General features: G+C 35.9%; 2 protein-coding genes and 1 pseudogene across 2 annotated transcripts; all 3 read left to right on the top strand.

The window, feature by feature from the left end:
• The first annotated feature begins 202 nt into the window (after positions 1–202).
• LOC148206424 (uncharacterized) lies at positions 203–4,895 on the top strand. Its single transcript, XM_088104292.1, has 7 exons — positions 203–457; positions 730–825; positions 3,446–3,581; positions 3,672–3,677; positions 3,925–4,207; positions 4,303–4,357; positions 4,491–4,895. The coding sequence occupies exons 1-7, from the start codon at positions 344–346 to the stop codon at positions 4,563–4,565; spliced, it is 765 nt and encodes a 254-aa protein (XP_087960418.1). The 5' UTR covers positions 203–343; the 3' UTR covers positions 4,566–4,895.
• Positions 4,896–5,208: 313 nt separating this feature from the next.
• Positions 5,209–9,945, top strand: LOC148206425 (nudix hydrolase 23, chloroplastic-like). Its single transcript, XM_088104293.1, has 8 exons — positions 5,209–5,673; positions 5,841–5,972; positions 7,772–7,848; positions 8,032–8,167; positions 8,259–8,399; positions 8,495–8,553; positions 9,136–9,210; positions 9,559–9,945. Exons 1-7 carry the CDS (start codon positions 5,473–5,475, stop codon positions 9,194–9,196), a joined length of 807 nt encoding a protein of 268 aa, XP_087960419.1. The 5' UTR covers positions 5,209–5,472; the 3' UTR covers positions 9,197–9,210; positions 9,559–9,945.
• A 7,005-nt stretch (positions 9,946–16,950) lies between these two features.
• LOC148206426 (inositol polyphosphate multikinase beta pseudogene) lies at positions 16,951–17,757 on the top strand (annotated as a pseudogene).
• The last annotated feature ends 1,836 nt before the right edge of the window (positions 17,758–19,593 follow it).

A 19,593-nucleotide genomic window follows, 5' to 3' on the forward strand; every position in this document is an offset into this window, starting at 1 on the left:
AGTTTAAAATGATTTTTAACAAATTCATCCAAAAAAAATCAAATTTAGGTATAACGAGTTCAAATAATAATTAATTATTATTTCTATGCAATCGAAAATACCTTCTAATAGTAATAAAAATAATTTATTTAATAAGTAGTCAAAAGTATTCTATAAGAATAAAGTGATGAATTGCTCAAATGTTTTGCTAATGAATAAATCACCATTTCAAATAGCTTGTGGTCTTTGATGACCATTCTGATTCTGGTTAGGTCTAATTTAGGATTATTCCAATTTTCGTCTTAAACAAGTTCCATCGATAGCCCGAGGTGGGGCAAAACAAAGGACTCGAATTGCAGAGAAAATGAGCAGCGCCATCTTCAAAGCTTCAACCAGCAATAATCTTCATTCCTCTCTCAGGGCACTCTTCCATTCAACCCCTCCCCTGCAACGTAAACGGCGCAATTTTTGGGACACCGTTAGTTTCTCTCAATTCCCTATGCTTTATGTTGTCATTTCACTACTTTTCCTTTCATTCAACAATTATTGCATTGGAAACCATTGTGTCTTTTGATAGTGGGCCTCACCGCGTCAATTTTTCATTTTTCTTTCTGATTTTGTATGTTCGGAACTGTTTGTGACCCAACAATGTTATTTTTATTGAACTAATTAATGAGAGTTCAATGTCTTTTGGTTGTGTAGAAAGTGTTGTTTATATGTTTTGTTGGGCTGAGAACAGTTTAATTGCAGAGAGGCAACAATCATAACTCCAGAAGGTTTAGACGGATGCAAGCAAAACATAGAGTAATGAACAGTATCAATGATTATGCAGAAACCCTGTTTCAGGTTCACCATGCTTCTTCTCCTTTTCATGTTTTTGTATGTGTGGGCATCCGCAGTTTCTTGTAATTTTAGCATTCATTTATAGACTAATATATTATATAGTGTTGCTTGAATTAGGTAATTCTGTGGTTTCTTGGCTTGGTTTCTTTCCGATTGTTACAATATATATATATATATATATATATATATATATATATATATATATATATATATATATATATATATTTCTCCTTAATGTCTTTTCCATGCTTCACTTGTTTATTAAGAAGTAGGGTCAGTGATGAACAGCCTCGTATTTAGCATTTAGGAACTGCTACAATCTGTTTGGATAGGTTAAATCTTTGTGTTCTGTTTAAGCAAGATGGTTCTTGACAAACTATATTGTGAATTGGTAGGATGGATTTCTATGTCTAATCTAGTGACACATGTTAAATAAGAGTGTACAATGACGATACGTATGGGCTCGCATTGACTGTTTGGGTTCATAAATATACTGTGAGCTTGTCATCTCCTATACCAAGTTAGGAACAAGATATTGCAACTTCAAAATACGCTGTGAGCTTGTGACCTGCAATTTAAGGATAACATATCGAAGGTTAACATCATCAATGGCCTCTTGCCAATACATCCAGCCGGTAGGAAAGCGCTGGTCATTCTTTCTTGATGACCACTATCAGAGTAAGAACTGAGGCATCAGACCTGATGGAAGGTGATCTTCAATGTAAAGGAGAAATAAATTGTATAGAGAAATAAAACATAGAATTGAAGAGGTCAAAGCAGTGATAACAGTGAGCAACAATATGACCAAATTTGATTGCAGACTTGACACCAAATTTGTCCACACCAGAATGTCCACCTCGGCGACCACAGGAGTTTCTGCCTCGTTGAAAATATCTACCAACAGTGAGAAGAGTCATTGGAAAAATTTGCGATGACTAAGAACTCATTTGAGTTAGTTGAATAGTAGGAGCAATAGTTGTTTGTGGATTTGCATGAGTGAGATTGAGAGAAATAGTAGGAGCAATAGTTGTTTGTGGATTTGCATGAGTGAGATTGAGAGAAATACTGTCACCATCTCGTTTGAACTTCTCAATACGAGCTTCTTGAGAAACAATAATATACTCTATTTCATCCAGCGAGGACAAATCAGGCTTGCTATGAATAAGAGAGAGGACTCATACTCAACCAGATGTTCTTAAATAAGAACATCAAGTTGTTCATGTTCAGAAATAGGTTCATCAATCGAAGTAAGAGAGTCAACAAGAGGTTTGATCCGCAATAGATACTCATTAATCAAATGATCTCTTTTCTTGATATTATGTAACTAGGTGTGTAGCTGGTGAGCCCTAGCTTTGGTTTGGGAAATAAAGTGTGTATGGATCTTTTTCCCAAACTTGAAAGGAATGCTTACAACTGATAATGAGTTAGGAATGAGGCAGAGAGATGATAGCAACCATGAAAGCAACACTTGATCTTGTGTTTCCCAAATAGTGTATTCAGGATTTTCAATCCCTAAATCACGATCAGAAAGAGAAAGAAACTGGAAAGGAATTTGAGGACTAACAAGAAATCAGTGGAGACGATGTGCTTTAATCACAAATTCCACTTGCTCTTTCCAAAGTAAGAAGTTGGTGTCAGATAATTTCTTCAATATGGAGTACGAGAAGATGACAGGTGTTGTTGTAGCCATGGAAGAGAATGAAGACAGAGTCTCGGGACCCTTAGCCATAAAAGGGGGGTTTGAAGCTCTGTTACCATGATGGAAGATGATCTTCAATGTAAAGGAGAAATAAATTGTACAGAGAAATAAAATAGAGAATTGAAGAGGTGAAAAATATTCTTCTCTGATTATGACATAGTCAAGAGTATCTATTATATACACAATGAAAGCAGAGAGAGAATAGGTATAATAGAAAGAGCTGAGCCTATGCAACAAACTAACAAAATGCAAAACAGAATGTAAAATCAAAACAGAAAGATATTTGCACTATATACACTAACAAGACCCATCTGTTAGACTTATCCCACTCTCCCTCAATAAACTTATTGTAAAATGCATCAATGTCACTGCCAACGATTGACATTAGACCCATTCATGTTATTACATGTTTTTTGGGATCACGTGACTTGGGAGGTGCAACATTTGGAGAAGCCATGACATTATTTTATTGCTGATATTCAAGTGGGAAGCTTTCATACATATAGCACGTACGCAAACACACATATCAAGTTAGAAGGCCTTTTTATGTGAGAGTGACAGGAACAAATACTGTCCATTAGATTTTTTCATGAATATTGAAGATTAGAACATAGAAGTGATGTTTTTATGTGGCCATGCACCTTTGAATTGCCTTTAATCTTGACTGTTCATGTACAATTGTATGATCTATATTTCTTCCCCTTTCACTGATGCTAAAATGATCCTCACAATATATACTGCAAGGTATATGGTGTTTTTGAGATTGGTAGGGATGGGTTCAGTTTTAATGTAATAAAATAAATAAAATAAAATTATTTATTAACCACTTAATGAAGAAGTAAACTCAACCCCTTCTCTTCCGTGATTTTGTTTGTGCTAAGATGTTTTGATGCTTATGGTTGCACTTTTTTGTGCGTCGTTTAGAGCTGGAAGCAAGGTATTGATCAGGACGAGCTGCCATCAAGCCAGGACCCCTCATGGTTTCGTAAAAAGCAATATTTTGATGGGGGCTCTGGAAGGTACAGGAATGGCAAACAAGGATCAAATCATCGGTACAGAAGTAAGGATGCTTGAAATACTTGTGCTGTAACAGAATATATTACATGTATCTTGTAGTACTACCTCTCTTTACAGGTGGTTGTATCTCTAGGAGATCATCCTACATAATATTGCTGGAAACTTCTTGTTTACTCATTTAGGATTCAGAGATTTAAACTTGTGGATATCATGAATAGGATTTGATTTCAAGTTGCATCATAATCTTTATGAAATCAGTGTAATTTTTTACGTTGTTTTTATTATTTTCAACAAAACATAGAAGCTGCTAGATACTTATGAAGTCTACTCTGGAGTCGAATGTATTAATGGTAAGTTGGTAACAAACCTTATTTCTTTCAGGAGATCCTTGTTTTGTGAAGATGATTTTGATGTGGAAACCATTTTCCGTTCTGCCTTTGGTGGGAATAGATTCTTCTATTGGTCCTTCATCAATGAGGAAAATCCTCAGTGGAGGAGGGCTGAACGCTTCTCTAATTTTGGGAGATCATGGAATTGGAGGCATGAAAGCGAAAATGATTATGAATCTTCATCTGAGTCTGATAGTTCTGGTTTAGATTTAACTCCGGATAGATTAGCCCTTGGATTGAGTGCTTCTGGTCCTCTGAAACTTGAGGATGTAAAAAATGCGTGAGTTTTTGCTTCTTCTGTAATTTCGTCTTCATTAAAATGTTAGGAAGCCATAGTTCTTTACTACGATATTCTTAACATTTTTATATCATCAGGTACCGGGCATGTGCTCTAAAATGGCATCCAGATCGTCATCAAGGCTCTTGCAAGGTGCTGCGATGCTCTAACCACCGATTATATTCCTCCTCCTTTTTGTTCTATTCGATGTTCTGGAGTCTCTATTATTAGTTTGCATAACTTCCTAATTCTTTAATTTTTTTTTCTGTACATTGATACTTGATAGGCTATAGCAGAAGAGAAGTTCAAGCATTGCAGTGCAGCTTATCAATCTTTATGTGATAAGCTGGCCTTGGATTGAGGATCCTTCAGGCCTATGCTAATCCTTTTCTGGAATTCTCGAGCCAGATCAAACCAGATCATTGACCGTGCTATATTATTTAACACAGCAATCCTGCTTTCACTGTATTTTGTAGTTTTAAATAATTTTATTAGATGATCATGCAAATAACATGTATACTATTTTACGATTACAAATGTACCATTTTTTTGATAGGTCAAATGTACCATTTTTTACCATCTATTGTCTCAGCTAATTATGTTAAGAATCTCTACTGTTCAAAGTTACTATTTATTGTCTCAGCTGATAATATCCAGAAAACTCCTGTCGGAGTTGCATTTTTTTGCAACATTTGAGTTGAGTAGGTGTACTTATAGACTAAATAAGTTTAAATGTAAATTGAAAAAGTTGAAAAACAAACAATCTAAAAGGAAAAGTGTTATTAACGAGAGTTAGTGGTGTTATTTTAAGAATTATATAATATTCCTATTTTCAAGACAAGATAAAATACATTTTTTAATTTCTTCAACTTATCACATAGTTTCCCCAAAATCTCAAATAGGTAGCTTGGGATTGGAAGAAAATGAAATAAAGTAAGTAAATGAGAAGTATACGTGTGAATCTGCCAGTTTTTCATGCATAGAGTGTATCATAATCATCTAACAATTTGTGTGGATAATGATGTTTTTCATTTATTTAATATAATAAAATGTTTTTTCGAAAACTAAAAACAGATACACTTTATTTTTGAAGTAAGAAGATTTAGGTCTTATCGTTTGAGGATTTTGGATTAAGAAAAGGGGGGAAGAGAGTGGTTCATTCTATTCATTAAATTGGGTGATTTTGAATTTGAAAACGGAAACGTGAACACCGAAAAAGGTTTGGTTGCGTATAATTGCGTGTTCCAATTCATAATTGAATAACAAAAATGATGGTGAAGGGAATCCAGATTCAGATATGTGGATTGGTAAGTCAACGATGGATTCAGAAACCCCGGGCATTCTCATCCTTATCATTTTCCCCAATTCCACACCCTAACCCTTATTCCAAACTGCTTCCCACCAAAACCATCGTTCGCAGGGTTCGATTCGCGCCATTTCACGCTTCCTCGACACCGCTTCCTTCTGCCGTGAGTTCTCTTCGCGCATTTCTAATGTTAATTTTGTGACTGCATTATATTATATATATATATATATATATATAATATATGTCTATTGTTGTTGATGATGCAAAGCTAGAATCTTGCAATTGTGGATTTTAACGGTTCGCTGAAATGTGTTAATCGGGCCACTGTAGGGAAATGTTCGACACATTAAGTTCTGTCAGTGGTGTGGTGGTTCTACGAAGCATGATATTCCTGAAGGGGAAGAAAAGTTTAGAGCTATATGTACGGTTTGTGGGAAGATTGCGTATCAGAATCCGAAGATGGTGACTGTCTAGAAATATCTCTCTAGCTTCTGGTTTATTTGATTTAGTGCTTGCGAAGTAATAACTGGTATTTATGTATTTAGCGCAGCCGAATGATGTCGTGCATACGTTCAGTAGATTAGAATTCCCTTAGTTGGGAAAGTAATGGCGGGTATTCAAGTATGTTTGAAGTAAATTGTTTTTTAATGTATATGAATTGATTTACAAAGTCAGTGTTGCGGTGTTGCCGTGATACTGTTTTTAAATGTAGTCTTAGCTATGATGTGAGATTTGCAACATGACAGTAGCGTGGGTAGTGTATCACTTGTTTCTGTAACAGGAAATTGTTTTTACTTATTCTTTTATTTGTCATATGCCGAATTATCGGGGCAGTGTATTTTGTGTATCATTTAAATTTGGATTAGTACTTCATTGCTTAAAAATGATTTTTTTTCTCTCTTTTGTAATATTGTTTGCTTTTATGGAAAAATGGTTGTTCCTGTTCATTAAAGTTTTCTTGGGGAGGTTGTTTGTGGCTTTAGTTGTAAGTAACTGGAGAACAGCAGAATTATGTGTGGATAACCTAAAGTTTAAACTGAGATTTTTATGGTTGGTTCATGGTATAGAATACAGTGCATATGAAATATAACTTGGAAATCGTTGTTTCTTGTTAAATTAAATGTTCTGAGTTTTGCTTGAGTTTTAAGATGCATTATGAATTGAGATTTGAGAGAATGATATTGATGTTTTCCTATATTATTCACTGATCTGAGCAAACAGGTTAGTTGAAACATCTTTAGGATAAAGGTTTCCTCTTTATTAAAACAAAATGCTATGCGATGCATGAATTTGATGCTGAAATGTATATGGAGGTTAAGGTATCTGCATATAACATGATTCAAAATGGTATGGTTATAACTCTCATTCTTTAAGTATTTTTCTCTTCACAAAATAGTTAATGAAAATGTATAACAAATAAGGATTTGGAGGAGTATCATATGTTTTTATATGTTGTCTGAATGGAAGCATGGTTAATTTAAAATGGTAGCTGTACCTGTATTGTATTTGTATTTGTGTTGGACTCTTCAGAAACTCTGACCGCATTTTATAATTTTTTTTCACTTCTTTTAGTGTTTATGATTCCCCTATAATTTAGATGAAATGATAATATTTCTTTATGTCTACAATGACTCGTGATAATTTCAAAAACACGAATTCTCTCTTTTGATTTAAGATTTACGTTTTTACATTATTTTTATATTAATTTTGTGCTGTCAATTTTTAAAACAATTATATCTCCTTGCTGTGTTTTTGAGATTCTCTAACCTTTGACTGGAAAAGAATTGTACAGTCGTTGTAGAATAAACCGTCAATTTCGTCCCTGAACTATTACCCTCTCTCTTAAGTAGTCCCTCAACTACTAAAGCTATTTAAGTAATAACCAAAGTATTAAATATCTTTCACTGTAGTTCCCAAGCTGATGTATTTTAGTCAAGTTTAGGGACCAATTTGAAGGATCTTTGCATATTTGGGGGACCACTTTGTGCCATTTCTAATATTCTTAAGACTACTTAGGTATTACACACACACACACACACACACACACACACACACTCTTAAGTAGTTATCACTTATTTACTGAAGTTATCACTTAAGATCTGTTGTATTTATTGTAGTTTTATCACTTAGGAGAGAGGGTAAACTTTAACATTGAAATTGATGATTTATTTTGTATGTCATAGCTCTTCTTTCAGTTCATTAGTTGATACATGGTTATTTATTTTCTTCTAAACATGACGTGATTTTGGTTGGCAAAGTAGGTAGTTGGCTGCCTCGTTGAACATGATAACAAGGTGCTCCTTTGCAAGAGGAATATTCAACCATCTCATGGCCTTTGGTAGGAATGGATTTTATGTTATACTTCCTATTTTGGTTGCTTCTGTCTATGTGCGTGTTACTTTCCTGTTCCCAAAATCATTTTTAAAACAGTGATGCTGTTGCTACTAGTTTTTTTATATTATAAATACTGCATATCTTTTCCTCAATGAGGTATGTTAATTTCATATTTTGGTTCAACAAGGACACTTCCTGCTGGTTATTTGGAAATAGGAGAGTCGGCTGTGGATGGTGCCATAAGAGAAACAAGGGAGGAAGCAAATGCAGATGTGGAAGTAATTTCACCATTTGCCCAACTGGATATTCCTTTAATTGGCCAAGTGAGAAATTGCTTATTATTCTATTTATTTTTTGTTTATTTCCTTGACTAGTTAGAGAATTTTGATCATGATTATAGAATGTTTGAGGCAGATTTATTTGATATTCTTGGCGAAGCTGAAGAAGCCGCATTTTTCACCTGGTCCAGAATCATCAGCATGCCAACTTTTTCCACTTGACGATATACCTTTTAATTCTCTATCCTTTTCATCGATGGTGGTTACCTTAAGTTTGGTATGATTCAGAATCAGACGTTTCAACTTGATGGCTTTAGGTTTTATTATGTCACCTACTCATTCTATAACTTGTATTATTTCTCATGGTCACAGTATGTTGAGGATATTAAGACCGGAAAACTCAAATTCCATTATGGAACCATTAACAAAAGGTATTTTCTTCCCAACTCCAGATTGTTCTTCCTAAATCTATTGTATTGTCTGGTTTTTGAGGGCAGGACACTATTTTACATGTGAAATTAATTGTACTTTGGGTTTAGACAGAAATCTGTTAACTGGTTTAATTACATTCATCTCATTTAGTTTGCTTGGTTTGGTTACTAGTTTAATGGCTATTCAGGTCCAGTGTGTCCCGGGATAGTTGTTAGCAAAATGCATGTAGATAAGTTAAATATCTTGCTAACTATTGTTTAGTAGGACTGGTTAATAATTCAATAAGTAGAAGTTTTTATTGGAAATTATGCTTAGATGAATATAAATCACGATGAGATTGCATTAGTAATACTTTACTTTTTTTTTATAAAAAGTTCATATTGTTGATTTAATTAGCCGCCTACGCTTTTGCATACATTTGATTAGGACAAGAAAGGGCAACACTTTGTGAGTTTGCACCTTCAGTTATGTTTCTGTGCAAACGCAAACTGATGAAAACAACGGGTGTTTCGTAATATTTCTGATGCTTGGCTTCTTAAATCTTTCATGCCGTATAATATTATTTTGATGGTTGTTGTTAGGCCGGGTACAAGTCCTTCTGATATTCGGGCCTATACGCTGGATCATCATATGCAGTCATGAGTAACGATAAGGAGGTGAGCCTCATATATAATATCCGAGGTCAGAAAAATAAATGACGAACATAATGAACTAGGTATCATCATCACATGCGTTTAATTTTCAATTATCCGCTCGTAAAGACACCCCAGCATTGCATCAAAATTCTAAAATAAAAGTAACATTGATCCATAATTACATACATATATATGTTATATTTTGGAAGATATTAAGCATTCTTTTTTGTGTATTTAATTTTAAGAGGATTATTAAGAGAAAGTTGTAGGAAGATACAGCTGCACTCATTCCATCATTCTTATTTATTTTCCATACCGAGTTGTCAAATATCTATGATCATGGTTTTCTTAACATTTCACTTGTCACAGTGGTGTATCAGAAGATTGTAAGTAAAAGGGAAAAAAAAATCTCTAGTGAGAAATTGCACGTCTTCTGCAAGAACTTCCGAGTGTTGACTTGTTGAATTCACCATTGTCACAAGCTTCTTAAACTCAACATTGTAACGAGGTAGACTACCACCGTTTCCGTTCCAGTTGACATGTTACACCAATGTGCATCATTGCCTGCGAATCCCAACTACTTTTTGGACCTACCATATCAAATTGGTACGCAGTTGCCATTGCAGAAGAAAGAATGACATCTGTTTTGCTATCTGCTCTGGTATTGTAAACATAACATTCATCGAGATTAATTAAATTCTTTTTGAGAATGTACCCCTTTTCTAAATCAAGCCCTCTAGACGGCACTTTGGTTAATATGCACGATGCAGTATGGTAACATGACCCAGACAATGGAACCATCATAAAACTCTAGAAAGAAAAACATACTTTTTCTTTATATAATTGTATAAAAAGTACGAGAAAAATATGACTCGGGGTTAAAGTATATAAATATTCGTAATTACTTATTATTTTTATTATTATTTATGAATTAGATCTAGTATTTGTTGGTCACCTTCGTAGGGAAATTGATGTCACCTGCAACAACATAGCAATCTTGAGCCTAAGAGTAGGATTCGATAATGAATGATAATATCATATGGTTAGGCTTCAAACTGGATCGAAAACTTAGTCATAATTATTTGTAATTGTTAATAACTACTCATTTTAAGACTTACAATATTTGAAGCTTTATTAATTTGGTTTTATCCCAAGAAGCTAATAAAGAAAGTCAAAATAAGGATAATTTGACACTATCACAAATCCAATAAGAAGATTACTATTCTATTTTCCGTAAAATTGTAGATTCCAAAACTGTAAAAAATGTGAGACACTTAAAAGTTATCTACAAAAGAGTAGAGAAAGTGTAGGAATCTAAGTTGCAATATGTAACAATACTAAAATGGAAAAGAAATCAGAATAAAGGAAAAGGCGAGGAATGACAAGTGATTGTATTCTTCTATCAGCAAATAGGTACCAATAGTAAAGGATGAGTACAGAATTAGAGAATATGAGGTGAGAGAGAGAAATCAGAAAAATACAGATGAGAAGAGAAAGAGACAATTCATCATTCTACACACCCCTCACTAAAGGGCAAAAGTTGTTATTATACTGCCAGCCTACTTTCCTTGCACGAAATCTCTCAGCCTAGTGTTGGTCATCTTAGTGCGTGTGCTTCCTGAGCAAAGCATTTTCTGGAAAGGCTGCCACGTGTCCTTCCTCAATAACTAACTTATCATTTTCTGCCTGAAGAGGAATATTCTCCTCTGGGCCCATGACAATGCTTCCCCCATTGAAAATAACCTTGTCCTCAAGGTTGAAATTGGGATATAGGTGGCTCATGTCCTCTGCATTTTCCCAAGTAGCTTCAGAAACCTCTTGTCCACTCCACTGAACCAGGACCTGAGGAATGAGTTGCTCTCCTTTAAGAATCGTACGTCTGTTGAGGACTTGTAGAGAGGTTGCAGCATGATACCTTCTTCATCAATAAGTAATGGAAAAGGAATAGTTGTTGCAGTGTCATCTCCCTTGAATTCCTTTAGCTGTGAAACATGAAAGATAGGATGTATTTTAGCATTGACTGACAGCAGTAACTTGTAAGCCACCGAACCAATCTTAGCAAGGATAGTAAAAGGGCCAAAGTATCTCATGCTAAGTTTTTAATTCTGTCGCAACTAAACTGAATGCTGCCGATACGGTTTCAGTTTCACCCACACTTTATCACCAATCTGAAAGTGTTTCTCAATCCTCTTCTTATCTGCTTGATGTTTCATGTACTGTTGGCCCCTGAATAAATTCTCCTTAAGCTTGTTCAACAAAGCATCTCTGGCTAGTAAGGAATCCTTAACTGATGGGTTATCAGATGGTGACGGTTGATACCTCGATAAGCCAGGAGGGTCTCTGCCATAGACCACTTTAAAGGAGTCATGCCAATGCTATGATGGAAGGAAGTATTGTACCAATACTCAGCCCATGGTAAAAAATTGACCCAATTCTTAGGTGATTGTGAAGTGAAACACCTTAGATACAACTCCAAGGCTTTGTTGACAGCTTCAGTTTGCCCATCTGATTGGGGGTGATAAGCTGTACTCATGGCCAATGTGGTGCCTTGTAGTTTAAACAATTGCTGCCAAATTTACTTGTGAAAGTCTTATCTCTATCAGAGACAATGGACTTAGGCATGCCATGAAGTCGAACCACTGTATTGCAGAACAGGTCAGCGACTTGAGTGCTTGTATAATCTGCTTTCAAAGGTTGAAAATGGGCATATTTGGATAACCTGTCCACTATGACCAGAATCACAGTAAAGCCTTTTGAAACTGGCAGGCCAGTGATAAAATCCATACTGATATCTTCCCATATCTGAGAAGGGATGGGCAAAGGTTGCAACAGCCCAGCAGGTTGCACAGCAACATATTTGGCTTGTTGACAGATGGAACAATGTTGTACAAACCGGTGTATTTGTTCCTTCATTTTGGGCCAATAGAACTCTGCTTTCACTCTGGAAATCGTCCTTGCAATTCCAGAATGACCGCCAATGGGAGAGCAATGATATGCTTCTAGGATTTTGGATATCAAGGGAGACTGCTGTGGATTACCAATCTGCCTTTCCAAAATAGAAGTTGATCCTTACTAGAAAGATGAGGATTCTGATTGTTACCCAGCTCACAATCCTGTAACTGCTGTTTCCAATACTCATCCGTGGCAATGTTGTGTTTGAGCTCTTGCAAAAACGTTGGCCTGAGTTTCAGACCAAGCCATGTAAAAATATCTGAACAAAGCATCCGCAGGAATGTTATCTTTCCCAGGTTTATACTCAATTTTGAAATCATAGCCAAGAAATTTGTGAAGCCATTGTTGTTGCTCAGGGGTTTGAATTGTCTGATCCGTTAGATGTCGCAAGCTACGTTGATCAGTTCTAATTGTGAATTGGTGGCCCAATAGGTAATGTCTGAATTTAGCCAATGCCTCTGTGATGGCATATAACTCCCTGAAATAAGCAGATTGCTTTTGCATCCGAGGGGTAGCTTTTTTGAGAAAAAAGCAATAGGGTGTTTGCCTTGGCTGAGTACAACGCCTATACCAGTCCCTGATGCATCAGTTTCTAATATAAAAGGCTGATTAAAATTAGGTAAGGCAAGCACTGGAGCTGTGGTAATGGCTTCTCTCAAGCTCTGAAAGGTCTTTGATGCAATGTCAGACCAATGAAAAGCATCTTTTTTGAGCAGGTTTGTTAACGGTTCAGCAAGAGCAGCATAATTCTTTATAAACCGTCTATAGTAACCTGTGATGCCTAAGAACCCTCTGAGCTGTTTGAGATTTGTTGGCTCTGGCCAGTTTAAAATAGCCTGCACCTTTGCTTTGTCCATAGAAACCCCTTTCGCTGAAACGGTATGGCCCAAATAATCTACTTGTTGTGTAGCAAAAGTGCATTTAGACAACTTTGCATACAAAACATGAGATTGTAGAAGCTGTAAAACCGCTTCTAAATGTTGGAGATGAGAGGACCAGTTGGGGCTATACACGAGGATATCATCAAAGAATACAAGAACACACTTTCTTAGTAATTTCTGAAACACCCGATTCATTAGTTGTTGAAATGTGGCAGGGGCATTGGTAAGCCCAAAAGGCATCACCAACCATTCATAATGGCCTTGATGCGTTCTGAAAGCAGTCTTGTGTCTGTCCTCTGGCTTCACAAGAATTTGATGATATCCGGACCTCAAATCCAACTTTGAAAAGAATTGTGCACCAAAAAGCTCATCAAGTAATTCATCCACAGTTGGCATAGGAAAATTATCCTTAACTGTTATGGTATTAAGGGCCCTATAATCAGTGCAAAATCTCCATGATCCATCTTTCTTCTTGACTAATAAGATTGGAGAGGAGAAAGGACTAGTGCTGGGTGTAATTATGCCTTCAGCGAGCATATCTGCAACCATCTTTTCAATTTGAGCTTTTTGACTGTGAGCATACCTATACGGTCTGACCTTAACAGGATTACTGCCTTCTATTAAAGGTATGGAATGATCCTGAAACCGTTGAGGTGGTAGACCTGAGGGGTTGTTGAAAACCTCCTTATAAGTATGCAACAACAAAACAAGTGCAGGTTCCAAATTTTGAGGTATTTCCTCACAGAATTCAGACTTGTTGTCAGATTCTTGTAGCTGTATAGAAAACACTTCAGCAATGGCATGAGTGTGATGGAGCCTTTTGATATGGTGAAACTGGGCTAGCTGAGGCAAGTTCTGTTTTTCACCATATAAGGTGATAAACTTACCATCTAGCAGAAATTTGAAGGCTAGAGCACTGTAATCAGCCACATGAGGACCTAAGATTGCCAACCATACTGCACCTAGCACCAAGTCTGCTCCTGCTACTGGTAACAAATAGACAGGAAATTGGAGAGTGTAGTCTTGCACCGCAACTTGCAGGTCAGAAATAAAGCCTTCAGTAGACATTGAATTTCCATTTCCCACCATCACTTGGAAATTTGGGGCTGGTTCGATTGTTAATTTCAGAAAGTGAGCAATTCGTGGCTGCAAGAAATTATCAGAACTGCCACTGTCCAATAAAATGTTTACTGGACAACCATTAATTCGACCCAGGAACTTAATGGTACCAACTCCACTACTGCCTTTTAGAGCATTGAAAGACAAATGATGATCAGTTGCATCCTGTGGTAAGCTGTCTACAGAATCAGTCTGAATCACATTGTCCTCATGGGTGCACTGCTCCTCATCAACTTGCAGGATCATGTAATGCTTGTTAGGACACCGATGGTTTGGTGAAAAACGTTCATCACAAGTATAGCAAAGGCCTTTTTCGCGCCGAATCTACATTTCAGTAGGTGTCATTTTTTTTATAGGATTGGCCGGTTGGGCGAATGGTTTAACTGTGGGGGTAGGCAAGAGAGGGGGTTGGGAATTTTGTAGTTTAGGATATGTGTATGGGGTGGTCTGTGTGTAAGGTTTATATGGTGGTTGAGATTTTGGTTTGGGAATGTATTTTTCTTCAAAGAGTTTGGCTAAGGACACAGCCTTAAGAATGGAAAGTGGGTTTTGTGCTATAACTTCTCGTTTTAAGTCTGGTTTAAGGCCACTAATGAAGCAATCTAGGAGGGCATCAAGACTAAGGCCATAAACTCTATTAGCTAAAGACATAAATTCAGTATAGTAATTACTAACAGAATTTGATTGAGAAAGCTTAAAGAGTGTAGATCTAGGACAATCATAAGGTGAAGGACCAAACTCTAATTCCAAGGCTTTTACAAATTGTTTCCAATTTTGAAAAGGTTGAGTTCTAGTAATCATCTGGAACCAAGGGATCACATCCTTTTCAAAATGTAGGGCAGCAATAGATAATCGATGTTCATCAGGTGTCCCATAAAATTCAAAGAATTGTTCTGCTTTAAACAGCCATTGCAAAACATTTTCACCATCAAAGCGTGGAAAATCAACCTTAACATTTCTCACATGGTATGGAGGTTTGGGCCCAGGAGGTGGATCTAAGATGTTTGTGCTTACCGTGCTAAAAGGAGGTGGAGGATGAGGTCCGTGATGAACCAGAGTAAGTCTTAGGTTCTCCAAAGCAGCTTCAATTCCATCCAAACGGTTAACAGTTTGTTGATCTCGAGTGTCTAATAAGGCAACAAAGTCATTGTCACGTTGCTCTAACAGCTCGACAACTTTCTTCAAATCACGAATATCTGAGGTCACCTCTTTCATGCGAGTATTCTCAGCCATTTGCAGAAAAGTTGATGTAGCAGAATGAAAGCACCAATGTAACAGTACTAAAATGGAAAAGAAATCAGAATAAAGGAAAAGGCGAGGAATGGCAGTGATTGTATTCTTCTATCAACAAATAGGTACCAATAGTAAAGGATGAGTACAGAATTAGAGAATATGAGGTGAGAGAGAGAAATCAGAAAAATACAGATGAGAAGAGAAAGAGACAATTCATCATTCTACACACCCCTCACTAAAGGGCAAAAGTTGTTATTATACTGCCAGCCTACTTTCCTTGCACGAAATCTCTCAGCCTAGTGTTGGTCATCTTAGTGCGTGTGCTCCTCCTGAGCAAAGCATTTTCTGGAGAGGCTGCCACGTGTCCTTCCTCAATAACTAACTTATCATTTTCTGCCTGAAGAGGAATATTCTCCTCTGGGCCCATGACACAATATTATGAAAGATATTATGACGAAGGTGAGATGTTCAATTCATAAATTGTTGAGTATTTTACTTTTACTATCGACCTCAATAAAATGAGAATGTTATGGAGAAGAAATTTCTGGCAACAAGGTGAAGAGAAATTTTTTTGGTACTTTTCCACAACATAAACACTGTTAGTAGCAAATTACATGGAAACATTGAAATTCACGTAAGAAAAATATTAGAGAAATAGTTGAAGAGTCAAGTCAATTTTAACAACACAACAAAGTCTAGTTAAAGTGTTGAATGCAGAGGTAATAATTTCAGTAATAGAGGAAGAAGTAACTTTAGAAGAAGTGGTCATGGTAATTTTAGAGAAAGAGAACATGTTAATTTTAATCAATGGAGAGGCAATAATTTCATATCATCTATTCAATGAAAAACAAATCAATATTCCTATCTTGTTAATATAAAAAAAAGTAGAAACACTTTCTACCAAGATAGTAATTTTAACAACTTTGATTGTGAAAAGTATCATTACAAAGCGACAAATTATATTTTCTAACATCAAGTTAACATTATTTAAAATTATATCTAAGATGGTGATAGTAATTCAAAGATTTAATGTCTCTGTAGGTCCTTATTTTAGTCCGGAATCTCAATTAAGTCCCTTTTCTTTTTGGCGTCTCAATTGGATCCTTGTTTTTGTAAAATTGTAGCAATTATAGACCTGCTGTCAAATTCAACAAACGGCCGTTTAATTGTGCATTACGTGGCACTAGGAGTGTTTTTGCTAATCACACGTGGAATTAAAAAGAAATTTTGTATTAAAAAATATGAAAGCTATGAAATATTATTATTCCAACCTTTTTCTACTGCAACCTAGTACCCTACCCTTTTAAAACCTAAATTACTTTATCTTATACACGGGGCCCACCCAATACTAGATAATCATTTCCTATTTCTCTTCTCAACAAAGAATTTTAGCATTCTAGTACACTTACGGCCCTGCACCTCTCTCCAACTCTCCTTCTTTCTAATTAAATTTCTTTTTCTCTCCGAAAGCCAAACCTATTCCCAGTACTTCTCTCACATCTTGCTGCATTTAAACACGAACCCCTCCACACATCAATCCAATTTTGTTTCTTCCCCAAGCAGACCGAACTGATCAATGTTTCTACTTCTCCTCCTCCAACCTTTTTCTACTTCCCCAGACAGCATAATTGGTTTTGTTGATTTGTTGTATTGTGGTGGGTGTTTTCTTCCTCATACCTCTCTTCTCCGTTTCGGAATTGTGAAAATGCTGAAGGTGTGGGAGCACCAGGTGGCGGGTCACATGGCAAAACACGACGTTCTGGGTCCGCTGATGGACGATTCTGGAAAGTTCTACACGCCACTGTAGGAACACGACAGGGGCTTCGCCGAGCTCTCCTTCTACACCTCCCTCGCCGTCCCACCCTCCATCCGCCCCTTCTTCCTGGCATTCCACGGCACCATCGTCGTCCCCGCCTCCGACGGCTCCGGCCCCCACACCCACCTTCTCCTCTAGGACCTCATCGCCCCCTACACCAAACCCTCCGTCATGGACGTCAAAATCGGCTCCCGAACCTGGCACCTCGGTCACTTTGAAGACTACATCGCCAAATGCCTCAGCAAAGACAAAACCACCTCAACCATCCCCCTCGGCTTCCGACTCACCGGCTTCAAGGACTCCCTCTCCTATTGGGAACCTTCTAGAACCTTCCTCCAGACTCTCTTCGCCGAGGGTGTCGCCCTGGTCCTCCGCAAATTCGTCTCCTCCTCCAACTCTAACGATTCGTGTTCCGACCCGATTGCGACTTTGCGGCGAAGGTTTTTGACGTCGTCTTGGAGCGGTTGGTGGAGCTGAAGGTGTGGTTTGAGGTTCAGACTCTATCATTTCTATTCATGTTCTATTCTGGTGGTGTATGAGAAGGAGAAGGGGAACACGGATGATTGAAGTGGGAATCGTAATAAGTTCCCCCTGTGCACTTTCCCAAAAGCTCATTTAACATATGTGCTTTCATATTTTTTAATACAAAATTCTTTTTTAATTCCACGTGTTATCACTGAAAACACTGTCCATGCCACGTAACGTATAATGTTCACTGCCCATGCCACGTAACGCACAATTAAACTGCCGTTAGTTGAATTTGACGGCAGGCCTCTAATTGCTCCAATTTTACAAAAACAAGGATCCAATTGAGACGCCAAAAAAACAGGAGACTTAATTGAAATTCCGGACTAAAATAAGGACCTACAGAGACATTAAACCTAATTCAAACAATACACAAAGAAAGGGTGACAAGTGGATTATGGATCACGTTGACCCACTAATCCATTAAAATTTGTGGATTGATTGAAGTTTTCAATTTGCCAGTTTGCTTTGTCTGGTCTCACTTAACCTACCAAATTGATATGTCAAGAGTGGGATAGACGGGTCTATTTTTTATTTGGAAATTAAAAATAAATTCTATTTTATGTTACTTTATGGATAAATTAAATTTTAATTATTAGTTATAGTAAAATAATTTAACATGTAAATATAAGATTATTTTAATTTATTTGATTAGAGCCACCAATTAAGTAATTAAAAGCTTAGAAGATATTCATATTTAAAAAGAAAAGTTGACGGATTGACTTGCCAATCCACTAAGTTGAAGTTTGACGAGTGAGTTGAGATTTTGAATCCTTTTTTATACAATAGGACAACCTACTTGTCACATTTTGTGTGTCAATGGTATAATAAGTCAAAATAAGAGTTTGATCCATTTTACAATCAAAATTCTCACAATCGAAAAATCTAACTCGTGAATCATCATCATAATCAATCATAAAAACACTATAAATCACGAAACCTTCACATTACCACCTGCAAACATAAGTCATAAATCGTGAACCAGAAAACCTTGATCGCGAAATCCACTTTTGCGTTGCCAAAGGAAACCAAATCACTAACTCAAAAACCCTAATTGCATCATTGCCATGAAAAACCACATTAGACAAAAAAATACACCAACCATTCATGCTCAAACCAAAACAGGCATCAAACCTTACATTATTATTCTATACATATTTTTATATATAAAAATATTTAATTATGTTTTAAGTATTTTATAAATTTTGAATATTTTTAATTGATTTTTTTAAAAATTTATTTTATTTAATGTTTACAATGTTTATATTTTTTAATTAAACTTTTATTATTAATTAGGATTATTTAATTTTGAAATTTCGAACATAACACAACAAACTTGAATAATAAAAATAAAATTGAAATTTTAAAATCCTAACTATCTTAATAACTTATATTGTTTCATTTTATAAATTAAATATTAAAAAACAACAAACGAATCATATTGAGACAGTTATTTTAATGAACCATATCAAATTTTATATATTAACATAAATTCAACTAAAAATACTTAAATTTATAAAAAAAAATTGAAATATAACTCAACTGTTAATATATTTTTTATGTGTAAATAAATAAGTAATTCCTATGTACCACTCTAAATAATGAAAAAAAAAAATCAAACAATGAATATTTAATTTGAAAATTTTGAATACTTAATAAAATAGCTTTTTTATAAAACTTAATTACACTATTTTTTTTTATATAAAGTTACTTTACTACTTAAGTTGTTGTATCTGATCTTAGAATATGTGACAGGGCACCTTAGTTGAATTCTCGAAGTAAATAAATAACATTTATTTATGTTAGGTAGATAACTATGTTTTTCCATAATATTAAATAAAAGTAGGGAGTTTACTTTGACTTCAATCGCGGCACTCT

The sequence above is a fragment of the Vigna umbellata genome, chromosome 1, assembly GCF_029865625.1.
Source record: "Vigna umbellata cultivar VRB3 chromosome 1, Vumbellata_1.0, whole genome shotgun sequence".
In the NCBI taxonomy this organism is placed as follows: Eukaryota; Viridiplantae; Streptophyta; class Magnoliopsida; order Fabales; family Fabaceae; genus Vigna; species Vigna umbellata.

Coding starts and splice junctions, on each gene's coding strand:
- LOC148206424 (XM_088104292.1), top strand. CDS start 344: ATGAGCAGCGCCATCTTCAAAGCTTCAACCAGCAATAATCTTCATTCC. Junction 458..729: donor GGCGCAATTTTTGGGACACC/GTTAGTTTCTCT, acceptor GTTTAATTGCAG/AGAGGCAACAATCATAACTC. Junction 4,358..4,490: donor GTCATCAAGGCTCTTGCAAG/GTGCTGCGATGC, acceptor GATACTTGATAG/GCTATAGCAGAAGAGAAGTT.
- LOC148206425 (XM_088104293.1), top strand. CDS start 5,473: ATGATGGTGAAGGGAATCCAGATTCAGATATGTGGATTGGTAAGTCAA. Junction 7,849..8,031: donor CAACCATCTCATGGCCTTTG/GTAGGAATGGAT, acceptor TGGTTCAACAAG/GACACTTCCTGCTGGTTATT. Junction 8,168..8,258: donor ATATTCCTTTAATTGGCCAA/GTGAGAAATTGC, acceptor TGTTTGAGGCAG/ATTTATTTGATATTCTTGGC.